This window comes from Enoplosus armatus, chromosome 7 (assembly GCF_043641665.1).
Source record: "Enoplosus armatus isolate fEnoArm2 chromosome 7, fEnoArm2.hap1, whole genome shotgun sequence".
NCBI classification, from domain to species: Eukaryota; Metazoa; Chordata; class Actinopteri; order Centrarchiformes; family Enoplosidae; genus Enoplosus; species Enoplosus armatus.
In genome coordinates this window covers 8,488,429-8,502,035 of record NC_092186.1, presented here as the reverse complement: position 1 = coordinate 8,502,035, position 13,607 = coordinate 8,488,429, and the positions used below count along the sequence as shown (strand labels likewise).

The following is a 13,607-nucleotide window of genomic DNA, read 5'->3' as shown; positions in this document are numbered from 1 at the left end:
GACTGTGCAAGGAATTCATTAAAAACTCTTTTCTGCAATAAATAAATTCTCATGCGTCTTAAAATATAGATTCTAAAGTTGTTGGGAAAAAATATCCTCAGGTCAAGGCCATCTCTCTCTCACACACACACACACACACACACACACACACACACACAGCCAAAGATAATTTATTTGATCTGAACAGACACATTTGATTTTATTTGAATAACAGCACAGTGCAAGCCTAATCTTTTTGTTTCTTTTGTTTGTCCTTGTGTATCCTTCAATTTTTTTTTTTTAATGTGTTGGCATATAGTCAAAGCAAATGAATAGGCTCTTAAGAATTATTTCACTTTATTTGAATAACTGCACAGTGTAAACCTGACTTTGTTTCTTTTGATTGTCCCTGTGAGAGTTACCTGAAAGTCACATGACTCACAACAAAGCTGTGACTAACTTCTTCTTCTTAATTGGACTTAATTTCAAAACATACATCGACCTCTCAGCCTACACACTACCTCTACCCCACCAACCCTCCCTGAGCTCGTTTTTATACATGCTGTACGCAGCACACAGACTGGAGCAGACAGCGGTGTGCCCTGTGTTTAACTACAGACTGGAGGGGAGGTCGTACCTGAACGCGTCGGGGGAACCAGTGTCTGCTGTTAAGAGTTGTTGGATGGATTTCTTTTCCAGTGCACATACTGACACTCGCGGTTCCGCCTTCTTCTTCTACTACTTCTTCTTCACTGTGACTGTACAAAGTGATCTAAACCAGTTAGCCGTGTAGCGACTGTCAACAGGTGAAGCGAGTCTACTGTCAGAGCCGAGGACCTCTGCAACAAGCTGCCCGGAGTTATCGGCCACACAGGTAGGCTGTACTCGGAGTTAAAACATTTAAAGTCATAGTTTTAACTCTGTGTTGATTATAACGATGACGGTTGCTGGCTGCAGCTACGGTAATGGTTTTCTGAGTGAAGCTAACTTACCCAAAGTTCCACAGTTAACTTTAGCTAACGCTAGCTGCTATCTTAGTGTAGTTTTACCTTCTTCTGCTGTACGGTGGTATTACAACTGCCGTTAGCTAGCTAATACTAATACTAATACTAATACTGGCGTTAGTTTACCAGATAGTTCGTTTTTGCAAAGGTGACTTTGAAGATGTGTTGCCACCCCGGCGGTTCTTAGCTGTCTGTTTTTGTTGGAGTGAAATAATTCACCACTGCAGTTTGTTTTTAGTCTGCATACTTACAATTTTAGCCACTCTAGTTAGCTGAAATGAGCCTTGTGAGTAGTGATTATTAGTAGGACGCGGACACACGGCACTTTTATTCTCCTATTGGGCTGATGCACACTGGGTAAGGTCAAAACAGCAACCCAGTTTCCTTGACAACAAAGCGGAAGTTTGTAGACCCTTTAGTCAGTAATGACAGAAATATAACACTCAGCTGTTGGTTGTTTTATTTATTTGGGAAGCTGGATAAGCTGTCCCTGAGGTGTGCTGTTCTTATCTAAAGGCGTGGACGAGTACACTAAGTTTCATATCAGGACTCCTGGAACTTTGGCCTTCATTGACTAAACACTGTCACTTAGCGCTCTGTTACCCAGTCTGCTTACAATATGTTGCATGTTGTCGCATCCTCATTATGCCACATTGATTTTGTTTACAGAGGCTCTGGAGTGGAGCATCAAGAAAGCATCATTTGCCCGTCCGGACGGTGCAGTTTTGGAGACTACAGTGGAGTCCAGGCTGGAGACGAGAGAGGCTGAAGAGGAAGCATGTCCACTGACGAGGAGCCCACGTTCACAGTCAAGCTGCTGCAGCTTCTGCTGCTCTCCACCTACTGGGGAATGCAGATCTGGGTTACTTTCATTTCGAGTTGGTACCACGCACACAGACACACACACACATGCACACACACTGGATAAAGGTACACAGAAAAGTTAGAAACACAAGTGAGGGATGACAAGAGAAAGAGTGGGAGGGGCTCGTAACTCATTTAGGACACTTGCTGCCGCGCTACATGCACAACACAATAATGACAGAAGTGTTCCTTCCATGTGCCCCCCGAACATGGCCTGAGCGATCAGATCAGTGTGTGTTCAGTGCATCTTGCAGTGCATCCACATCTGTATTTAAATCTGTTTACTTATGATTGGATCACACAGTAGGAGTGTGACCAGGACCTCAGTGAAGCACCTTCGTATCATCTCTAACCAGTTTTTTCATGGTCGCCTTGATGTTTTTTTTACGGAAATAAAAGTCGGGAGGTCCCCTGCGGTGCTAATGAGGTGTTCTGGTTCCTGCACAGGCTTTGTGATGGACAACCACCTGAACAGACACACTTATGGGTTTATCCAGAGTCGCCTTGTCCCGTTCTACCTCCACTTGGGTTCTGCTTGCGCCTTCTTTAACCTCACCATCTACGCTGTGTATCATCCCAGTGACATGCTGGATGACAGAGAAGCCTTTCAGGTGTGTTGTTTATTCCACATCATCACTTTGCATAAAACCCACTTTAGAATATTTCTTTAGTCTCTGCCTCTACTCTCCCCACCAGATCTTCATCTTCTTTGTGTCGGTGACTGTTGCGGCTGTCAACGCCCAGTGGTTTGGCCAAATGACATCAGAGATCATGGCAGACATGCACCTTATCGAGCAGTCGTGCGGATTGGGTCAGGATATCGGCCTGTCGTCGAACCGCCAAGCTTACGCCAAGCTGTGCGAGACGGATGTCAAATACAGACACCTCAGCAGTCGTCTGTGGCTGTACAGACTGCTGTCCTCCCTCTGTAACCTCTGCTGCATAGGCTGCAACTTCTACAGTCTCTGTTACATGGCTGAGAACCTTGTCACACTGTAACGGACACACAGCAGCTGGACTGTCAAACATTTGCAAAAAAGTTACTCTCACATTACTCCCTTGCGAACCTAGAAACTCTTACTTTTTGTATCAAAGCAGTAAGTTATATATTTAATACATAAAATCAATCTCTTTCTGCCATATTAGTTATGCGATAAAAAGTCAGGTAAGCCTTGTTGTTCTTGTGCCTTGAGGAATTATGAAAGGATACAGCCTCCGTGCTCAGGTTGTAGGGAGACAAATCAGTTCCTGCAATGAGTAATGCATCACCTTTCACCTAGTGTGGCAGAGGCTGGTGGCGGCCTTGAGATTTCCCTTAGCTGTTACCCTTACAATGTGGTACCTTTCAGGAACCTAAAACATGAGGAATATTTTCAAAAGATTTGTACTTGTATCAGTACTTGTGCAGTATCAGAAACACCATAGCAGAGAATAGCCCAATGCACTGCACCTTTTTATATATGTAAACAACTGAAAGGCACATTTATTAAGGGAACTGCTCTCATGGTACTCAGTCCTGCTCTTCCTGTTTGGGTGGATTGTAATACCCTGCTCACAGTGAAGCGTCACAGGTTTGTCTGGCTCACCTTAAATGTTTCAAAGTGAAAGTTTGTTCTGTCTTTAGCTCTCCTTCAAACACTTCTACTATATGGTATACAATCAGTACTGCTTTTAGACCATCCAAAACACACTGGCACCAGTGGCTTGTTTATTGGTATATTAGAATTTATTGGTGTTTGTAAATGTTTAGTATATTGATCTGTAAATGAGCTTTGCAGATGTTAGTTAGGTCTTGCACTATTATCAGTGTGTCCTCGTGGAAGACACTGTTCCTGTTCTGTTCTGAGCATGAACCCGTGGTGGGGACGGGATCAGAATGATCAACTTTGATGGTTGTAATAATCTAGTGGATTGTGCGCTGACCCAGTAGTGTGGAGGCACGTTTTTTTGGGATGGTAGAAAGTATTGTTTGTTGCTGAGATGATGTGGGTGTATTTCGACTAAGTATCTGTGATAATAATAGTATGGAGCACCCAGAACTTATTTTGCGTCCCTTTGCTTTACCTGGCAAGTGTAGATCAGAAAAGATCCCACAGTGACCTTTTGGGGGCTCTGGGTGTCAACTCAGAGACCTGAATGACATCTCTGCACTCAGCCCTTTCACTTATCATCCCAGATAAGTAAGAAGCCATGAATGGAAGTGAAGCCAAAGATTTTTTGAGTTCTGCTCAGTGCAGTTCTCAGGTGTCAGAGCTTTTGAATATCTTTGCGTTGTTGTTTGTTTCACATCTCAAGCCGAGATAATCTGTGGTCAATTATATATTGTCTTTTATGCACATGTTGAAATTATGTTAACAAACCTCTCCGTGCTATGATGGCCCCTCCTTGTTGTAACTGCTTAGGTGAAACCCCTCTGGATGCGTTTCTTCTGTTCTTGTAGTTTCTCTTTGTGTTGGCCTTTAATACATATCTATCACACCAAAGTAAAAAAAATGCCATCAACACCCACGGCACTTCCGTACTCGGAGCAGAGGCAGCTGAGTACAGACTCTGAAACTCCTTTCTTGTTTTTCTTTAGTTTGTTCAGACTGGACTGATGAAGGTGCTTATTATGTGCCAGTTACTGGCAAAGACAATGCAATATTACTTATTAAATGTACACATCCTTCTTGTTGTGTTGCCAGTTTGTTAATATAACATATGAATGCAAGTCATCTGACAGTTTTGTGCATAAACATAAAAGCTGTGTTTGGATGTGAAATTTTAGAACACCTATATACAAGAATTAGTGGATATTTGCGCCCGTTTCTTGATGTTTGTGATAATGGGTTATAATTGTTAGTGTGGCTTGTGTGTTACTATACTAATATAAGTTGCCTGAAGACCAGTGAGGTCATGTTGTGTTTATGGTAGTGGGTTTGTATCAAAGATGTTTTGACATGTATGGTCTGTTTTTTGTATTAAAAAAAATTATGACCTTTTGACTTTTCGCTTGAAGTCTCTTAGCGTGCACATATTTTGTCAGAGTCACACTCCTGAACCCACACAGTCATACGTTGTGATTTGTAAGTTGTTGTACATAAAGTGGCCAAAAAATCTTTTTGAAAATGTAACCCTGGTGTACAACTTTAAAATCAGAGTGACTCACCAGTCAAATGTAATCCTGTGGGTGGGTCCACTGTGATGTCATGTTTTGCCAGATATGACAGAAGGGGGAACCATTGCCCTGTCTTTATTTACAGCTGCAACTATGAACAGAGCCTCAGTTACAGAACTGCTGAACTATCCAGGATTGAGTGACATTAGAACATGTACAAATATGATACAATCCCAAAATATTCATGGCATCACTAATTTGAATGATTAAAGTTAGATATTACAAGACATGGGAGAAAAGGAAAAGAGAGTAACCTAGTGATCTTGGATGAGACAAATCCCCAAGAATACGTCGGGTCAACAGGTTATTTTTAATGTAAAAATACATCATTGCTACAAATCCATGGTTACTGTGTTTGAGATGAGATCAGCATCAACAATTCACAAGCCACTCCACCTACAGAATGAATATTAGTCTTAAAAAAGTAATAAATATAAAATGTAGATAAAAATGTAAAAAGAAAAAAGTCAATACTCGTACCTGACTATTAAAGGTTTAGAAAACCATGTTTCTCTTGTAATACTTGCTCAGGAAAGTATAATAATCTCAAGGTCAACAATGAATGTAACAGGAGGTGAGGCAAAGCAGTGTCACCCTTTTTACATGTTTTACCTCGGTTAAAAGTGCGATAACATCGTGTCAAGAAAATAAAACAATTGGATCCCCTTACAAATAACAAAACATAAATACTGTTTGTTAATTCTGCATAGAGAGAACTAGTTACAGCCTTGGAGAGTCCACAACAACCATTCTGTAATACTGAGGGAGCAAAATGTAAACTGTCATTTTAAAATGATCTCCCAAAAGGAGGCAGGAACATTACTTAAAGCCACAATCCTTGCTGGGAACTGACAGCCCACTGCCCATCCACTTTGGTTGTTTGAAGGATGAGGTTAGATCACTGTCCTTACCGTTTGTCTGTAACAAGCTTATAACAGTGTTTGCGCAAAAATCAAAAGAAATGTACTAAAGACTGAAACAACAGATAATGACAGTGTCAGTGCATCTCACTGTGCTTAGAAGGCATCTATAGTTACATTCCTTGTAAACAGCAAACCAGAAAAGGCAATAAAAAATAAGGATTGTGCCTTTAAAATAACCATTACTTAATTTTCCCACATTTCGTCAGTACACACCCATGCTCAAAACAATTGATAATTACAGCTGTTCACTCCTGTGTGGAAACATTACATCATCCCAACATTACTTTCAATGCTTACTCTGTCTAAACATCAGGAAATGTGGTAATATAGATAAAATTGGTTCCAAGTTTCCCTTCTTCTCGATGCTCACACGTTCAGTATCAAAATACAAATATTTAAAAAGAAAACACCATCTAAAAGTCAACCCACAGTCCCTCTGGAGGGTTCGTAACCATGGCAACAGGAGGAGAGTCAGGGTGACGGCGTGGCTCCATTTCCACAAAAACACAGAAAAGAAGTTTCCGCAACACCATTCCCATCAATCCTGCGCCTTTGCTGCTAAAATACTCCATAAATAAAAGTCGTACTAAAAATAGAGTTTTCCTGTTCGCCAGCATAAAAATAATAAAATCCAGTGTCTCTGTCATACAACCACCTTGCCCTTGATGTCCAGCTTGGTGCTTTCACTTGCTTTGTTGGACTGCTCCTCTGTGAGAGTGATGTAGGAGTACACCAGGCTGCCCGCAATACTGCAACAACACAGACAGCAACCATGTTAAAGTATACAAATACTTCACACCTGTACGAGAAAGGTATTTAATCTGACCATCCGACAAATTGGAGGGATAACAGTGTTCAAGAAACTGGTTTTGATTACTCTCAGAGAGGCTATACAAAACGGTCATCTGATAATTGCAGGCAAAATGAGACTTGAAAATGATGTTGTCGTTTATGTCAATCAGCGCAAAGGTGAACATGTTGCAGCACGCATCATCAGTCATAAAATTCATCACATTTCCCAACAAGATCCAGCAGGCAGTATAAACACCGGAAGCTGGCACATTAGTATCAATGGTATCTGCGTCTGCGTTGACCTTTTCCCTTTTCTCCAGAAAAACTAAATATAATTTAGGTGAGTTCACAGTTTGGGGGAGAACCAGTCTGACTCAGTAGTAGTGGACCAGTGGGAAACGCTCCCTCACTATCTCAGCTGCTGTCAACAATCGGAAACAAGAACAATCTTCAAGCTAATAATAACAATGGAAAGCAGGATATATGGCATATAATGAGCTATGTGAAAAACAAAAGTTCCTTGGTAACATATTTACCCCCCAGAGTGAGCTTAGCACAGCTGAGGCCCAGTTATGAAATTCAAAACAGCCCACAAGGTTTTTGTTGAGTTCGTTTTGTAGGTATTAAGGCCCTGGGACTACAGGGGTCCCTAGGAGAGCAAATTACAACTGTGAGGCCTCCAGTTATTTTTTCCATGATTTATTTAATTAAATAAATTTTACTTTTTTATTTTCACAAATATTTGTGAAGCTTTTATATCAGCACTTTTCATAAAAGGGAAACTGAACATTTACAATAGATTTTACCTGACTTTTATTTTCTTTCTTACAAAGTAACTTTTAAAAACAGGACAGTTTTTCAGATAAGTGGCTGTAAACTATTATTATTATTGATGAAAAGTCAGGGGATCATCAAAGTCATTAGCATTCATCATCTAAGGATCATGAATGTCCGAACCAAATTTCATGTCAATCCATCCAATAATTGCTGAGATATTTCAGTTTGTACCAAAGTGATGAACCGACAGAGCAACATCCATAGAGCCATGCTGCTCGTGAGGCTTCAGTCTCATGTTTATATGTAACTGACTACTTAATCTGTGTGTGACCAAACAATGCTAAAGACAGATTAAGAGAATGCTTAGACATTTGAGCATACATCAAAAAACAAACCTGTTGTTTCATACCTGATATTCAAACCTATGAAGTTAGTCCAAGAGAAAATGTAGTCCCCACTGAACACCATCCCAATGTATGTCACCAGAACATTCTGCAAAATGGAGAAAAATATTAATTAAGCTGTTTTTTTGTGTTTTAGTATATTTAACTATTACTTAACGAGAATCTGCAGTTTACCTTGATGCAGCCCACTATCGTAGTTGTTAATGCGGAGTTGTATTGTGTACAAAGGACAGTGGAATACATCAGAACAAACCTGCAAAACAACCATGGTATCATATTTCCATGACTCAAGACTTGTTCAGGCATGAAGTCAGATGTTAATGGAACATGGTAGACAAAGGGTCATTGTGAGCTTAACACTCAAGTCAAGCGATGGCCTAGAATCTAGATTTCAGCCACTGATATAATAGCAACACCACAGAAATTTGGTTTAATCCAGATGTCCCATTCTGGCATGTGCGCACGTCACACAGAAGCTTTGGCCTGTATTCTTACCCCATGATGCAAGAGAGGATGAACTGGGTGAGGAAAAACGCATCTGACCAGCCATCATATTCCACTGCCTAACCAGAGAAGCACAGCATAAGAAAGAGTGAAAACACACATACACACACACACACAGATGTAAAAAGCTTACAAAAAACAGGAGCAAAGCTAGATAGGTAAGCAATTATATATTAAAAATGATTTGAGTTTAAAATATTCCGTTTGTTTAGTAAAAAATTCAAGTCACTCCTTATGGACGTGTCAGGCATTCAGTGGAAGAAAGGAAATAAAAGATTAACTGAACACTGCAGAGCAAGGCCACTGACACAACTAATACTTACAAATTCAACACAGATCTTCCCATAGCTTTAAAAGGTACTAGTCTGTATCTCTACTAAGGTTATTCAGTCAAGGGAAGTAGTAGGCGCTGCTGTAATAACTCTACTAGGTGCATAATAGCAGCTTTGTGCCTTCCTGGCTGCTGGGCCCCAGCTGGGCAAACCAGCAAGTCTCTGCCAACACTCACCAACAAACAGGCAGCTCATATTTACGGCACACACCCATGCTTACACGTATGTGCACTTACTTGCATTAAGGATTAAACCTTGCAAAAGCTGATCTGTACCAACACCATAAACTAACTACAAAGACTTGATGGTTTAAAGACTGTTCAACCTTACTTACATGTCACAAATCTAATGAATAAAATCTTGCATGGATAAAGACGTTTGGAGGTTTGAATGAAGGTTATTTTGAAATAGAGCAACTGAAGAGTCAAACTGCTTACCTTCTGCACATCTCCAGTCACATGAGCCAACAGTAGAGTAGGAATTATCATAAATAATGCATTATAATACAACAATCCATACTTCCCCAACTCCTGCGAGAAGAAGCATAGAAACAGATGGACAGGAAGCAACAGGAACATGAAAAATAAGAACAGCCAGAACAGAGAGGGTTATTCACAAGTCTTTCAGTGCATTCCTCATTAACTAGCATACAGATGTCATGCACGGCCAGCCCACTGCACTACCTAGAAAACTCAGTTTCACGTGGCTCCATCTTTCACTCCCTCACACTCACACACACACCTCTCTGTCTTCAGATGGTGCACTACAGACATCACAGACTAAATATGGACCCAGTTCTGACTCTGCTGTAATGTGAGAACTGAGCAGTCTGCTCATGTGACATAAAAAACAACTAAAACAAGCTACAAGTCATTTCTGGCTCAGCAGTCAAACAGTAATAAACCTCTGTTAAAAATAATGCAAGAAAACATGCTAAATAAATAGTAAAGCAGCTCAACTTTTAGAATGCACTGGAGTCACAACTAATACTTTCTCTACAAAAACAGATTTAAACAGTGATAATTAAATCAACTTAGTGGGGAGTAAAAAAGGACCAACTCATGGTGTTTGCGTACACTGAGTTCCTTCAAACCAGATGCTGAAGGACAGTTTTGGGTTCTCTAAATTCATCAACATCAGCTCAATGCCAATAACAGCTCCCAGCCAACAATGGTTACTATTCATCAGACGGTGCTGCCACATACCTTCGCATCCAATTTTTGTTTCACATAGGCTCCGTTGGCTGCAGTCAGCACGTCGTTCAGGAGAATGAACACGTAGCCTTGCAGGTCAAAGGACAAGTCAGCACTACGAACAGAGATGAGAGAAAACGAAAGAAAGTGTCGAGAAAGTGAATAAGTTTTCTGTCTCTAACAATTTAGCTTTGGGCATGTTCTGTTTCAGCAGGGCTCCTTTAACTACAGATATACAACATGTGTCTAATGACCCTGAAGACAATATAACTTAAGTGAGGACATATATCAGGACAGGACAACCCTTTGTAGTGAAGGTAATTCTGGTATGGTTAACAGCCAGGACACCTGGATGTAGTAGAACTTACCTTGCGGCTATAAACGCCCCTAGGATCATTGTAAATACTGTCAGCTGGACTGGCCTGGAGAATTTCTTCCTGCCAAAGGTCAAAGACAGTAGAGCAATGAAATTCAATCTAGCTGCTTTGAGCTGTAAATAAAAGCCACCAATAGAGTGCAAAGAGAACGGCTTGGTGCCCCGCTGAGTGAGGACCAGTGACTGAGAAAACTGGGTTATCTCTCATGTGTGATCTTACTTCAGCAGTAATCCCTCAGCAAGCATTGTGAATAAGATGGAGAACCTCCTGAGGACAGTAAACATCGGCAGGCTGATGGAAGAAGACATAAATTGCTTTAACTTGGCCAAACATCAACAGCCATGCCCAATGAGCTCATGATGACACTGAATCAACTTCCCTTTAAACATCATTCAGCCTAGATAGCTTAGAGATGAGGACTTACTTCAGCCTTTTGGTTCCAAACAGACCAGTGATTTGATTTCCCACGTAAAGGAGAGGTAGAGGAAACGTCTGTAAAACCAAATAAACATAAATATTCGGCTACTGTGATAAAAAAAAACAAAAAAACCCGGCCCTGATCATGAACTGCAAATCATTTTAGAAAGACGGATAGGTGGTCTCACCTTGCGAGGTATGCTCTCATCACAGTCTGGGAAGGTGATCACCCTCGCAGCCTTGCCCACCCACAGCACAACCACCGTGGCCAACATCTGCACACACGTTCAACAGAAAAATCAACTCTGCCTGCTTTCAAGGATATGTGTTTAGAAAATGGTTCCACAAAGAGGGGAAAGCATTCAACTTACTTGTCCAATCCCGACACATATCGAAGAAGGGAACCTGGAACAGCAGAGTCGAGTGCCCGTTAGTCCCAGTCAACATTACAGTTTAGAGGCTGAGCACACTGTAGCTAACCTCGTATGTAACACTGGAGAGTTAAAATAACGCTCCGTAAAATGCTGTAAGTGAAGCTCTCCTATTTCAGTCTGTACCACAAGGTTACCCCCGCTAGCCAAAAGTTGACGTTAGCTAATAAGCTCTCCACCTTCTCGGCTCCTCTATTCAGCCGATACAATTTATAGTTGCTAGGTTAGCTAACACGGTAGCTTTCAACTAACGTTGTAGCCGTAATATCCGTTAGAAAAACCGTTACCTGTAGTTTGTGAGGACACTTTTGTTCACCACGACGATGAGAAAGGAGCTCACACCGTAAAATCCAGCGGCAAACAGCTTCACAAACACTGTCAGAGGTTTGTCCGCCATCCCCGACAAGTTCTCATTCCTCTCTGAGTGTCGGCTCTTCCCCTGCCATCACTTCACTGGCTCAGTCACCGCCACACGCGCACACCCGCGCGCGCGCGCACTCCACGCACACACTCGCAACACGGGGACGTCGACGTTTCACAACTTCCGCCTCAAGTGTGAACATCACAGAGCGTTCGGCACATTTAACGCGTGAGGTCACTTCTTAACGGTTTGTCGGCGTAGCTAACGCGAGTCTGGTAATATAAGAAGTGACACACGCGAAAATTGGAAATAACAACTACGCATCGCTAATTTGGGGGGTTGTGAACTTAAAGCAGGAGCTGGATGGAGATGGTTATCTTTTCTGCAGCTTTATTATTCCCCCATACTTTAATCAACCATGGATGTATTAGATTGACAACAACAGCACTTCCTGGATCTATATACTTAGTTAGTTATAACAGTCAGTTGTTAGGACTGTTTTAGACTATTAGTGCTATATTGTAGTTTGTAAATGTGTATAGCTTTACGTTGTGTAGACTATAAACTCAATTACATGGATTAGCTACATTTCCTGACCTGCCATAGCTGATAACATGTTCTCTCAAGTTGTAACGTTATAGGCCCGGATGTGGCAGGTCATACTGTCTATCAGAGGGTAATTACCTTAGCACAATAGTTATTGTCTTTAAAGGCTGCGTTGTCATTGTTACATAAAATATCTTTAATGAATTAACTGCACAATGACTTCAGATCTCTCTCTCTCTCTCTCTCTCTCTCTCTCTCTCTCTCTCTCTCGATGGCTCTGTTCCATTCAAGTGTCCCAGTAAGCCATGACAGTGTGACAGTGAGCCAGCATGCACAATACCAGGGTCCTGATACTGAAGCAGCTAAATGGAAATTTTTATAAATAGTTACACCTGTGGTTTCCTTACTGTGACATGTTAAAATTATAATATTATGTGAAAAGTCCTCTGATAGTGGGGTTTGGGGCTGAGGTTTTGGGCTGGAAGTAGAAAGCACTCATTGTATCATATGTCTGCCTTCTTTCAGCAATCTTCTACACAGTCATATGTTTAATGTGCTACACTAATTGTACTGTGGAACTGAGAGAAAATAACCAGACATTAGCCAGTATCCTTTTTGAGTCAAATACATTTTTTGGGGAGGATTTTCAGTTAGGTTTCATCATATGAGTCACAAATCCACCTAATACTTAGAATTTACAATACCCAAAGTTTTAAAAAAAACTTTTGAAAAAGAATATAAGAGTAGTTAATACCGCTTGAGATTACCTGCGGACCAAATTTGATATCTTCAAACTGCAGCTGCAACCACAGACTGTGCAGCGCCTCCTCATGAGAGATGGCAAATAGCAATGCAAATAAATTCAAACTTATTAGTTTATCTTCACAACAAGAACAAATTCTGAACTGGATTGGATCCTGATTGAACAGGAATTTACGTCTCCTTTTAAACCTATTGAGGCTTTAACATTAAAAAAGGAGAAAAATAATATGATGAATCCCATTCTAGCACATTCAAAGACAGTTTGGCAAGAAGTACATAAAAAGTGTAAGATGTCTCATAATAATCAAAAGTACACATCCATATGGTACAATCCAAAAGTAAAAATAGGTAAACAGACAATTTACTGGGCTCAGTGGTTAAGACAAGGTATCTAAGTACTAAGTGACTTATTTGAAGAGGGCAATCTCCTTTAACAGAATGAGGGAGAAGTTTAATCTAGAGGGACATGGCCATCTTTGGAAGTATTTAGAAATTAGAAAGTTCACTTCAGTCAAGAAAAAAACCCAATACAGCATTACCTACAACTACTGACAATGTTTCATAAAGCACCAAATGGTATGAGTTATGTACTTGGGTCAATAACAATGGACGTAAGAGCCTCCGGATGATATGAGAAAAGACCTGGGCTGTTCACATGATGAAGAAACATGGGAGAGGATTCTTTCCAACAATGGGGAATACATCAGAGAAGCCAGAGGCAAATTTATTCAAAATAAAATACTTAACAGGTATTATTACACCCCAATGAGACTCAATAATATGG

The 13,607-nt window shown here is 40.8% G+C and overlaps 2 protein-coding genes across 2 annotated transcripts; one reads left to right on the top strand and one right to left on the bottom strand.

Moving 5' to 3' along the window:
* Nucleotides 1-750: 750 nt before the first annotated feature.
* Nucleotides 751-4,831, top strand: LOC139287819 (transmembrane protein 205). Its single transcript, XM_070909001.1, has 4 exons — nt 751-853; nt 1,653-1,861; nt 2,295-2,458; nt 2,544-4,831. The coding sequence occupies exons 2-4, from the start codon at nt 1,762-1,764 to the stop codon at nt 2,844-2,846; spliced, it is 567 nt and encodes a 188-aa protein (XP_070765102.1). The 5' UTR covers nt 751-853; nt 1,653-1,761; the 3' UTR covers nt 2,847-4,831.
* Nucleotides 4,832-5,295: 464 nt separating this feature from the next.
* On the bottom strand, nt 5,296-11,566 carry LOC139287535 (nucleotide sugar transporter SLC35D2-like). The gene is made up of 12 exons (XM_070908601.1): nt 11,442-11,566; nt 11,095-11,128; nt 10,912-10,998; nt 10,731-10,798; nt 10,526-10,597; nt 10,298-10,366; nt 9,942-10,044; nt 9,174-9,266; nt 8,396-8,463; nt 8,075-8,153; nt 7,906-7,988; nt 5,296-6,676 (listed from the first exon to the last, which is right to left on the bottom strand). Exons 1-12 carry the CDS (start codon nt 11,549-11,551, stop codon nt 6,571-6,573), a joined length of 972 nt encoding a protein of 323 aa, XP_070764702.1. The 5' UTR covers nt 11,552-11,566; the 3' UTR covers nt 5,296-6,570.
* Nucleotides 11,567-13,607: the final 2,041 nt, after the last annotated feature.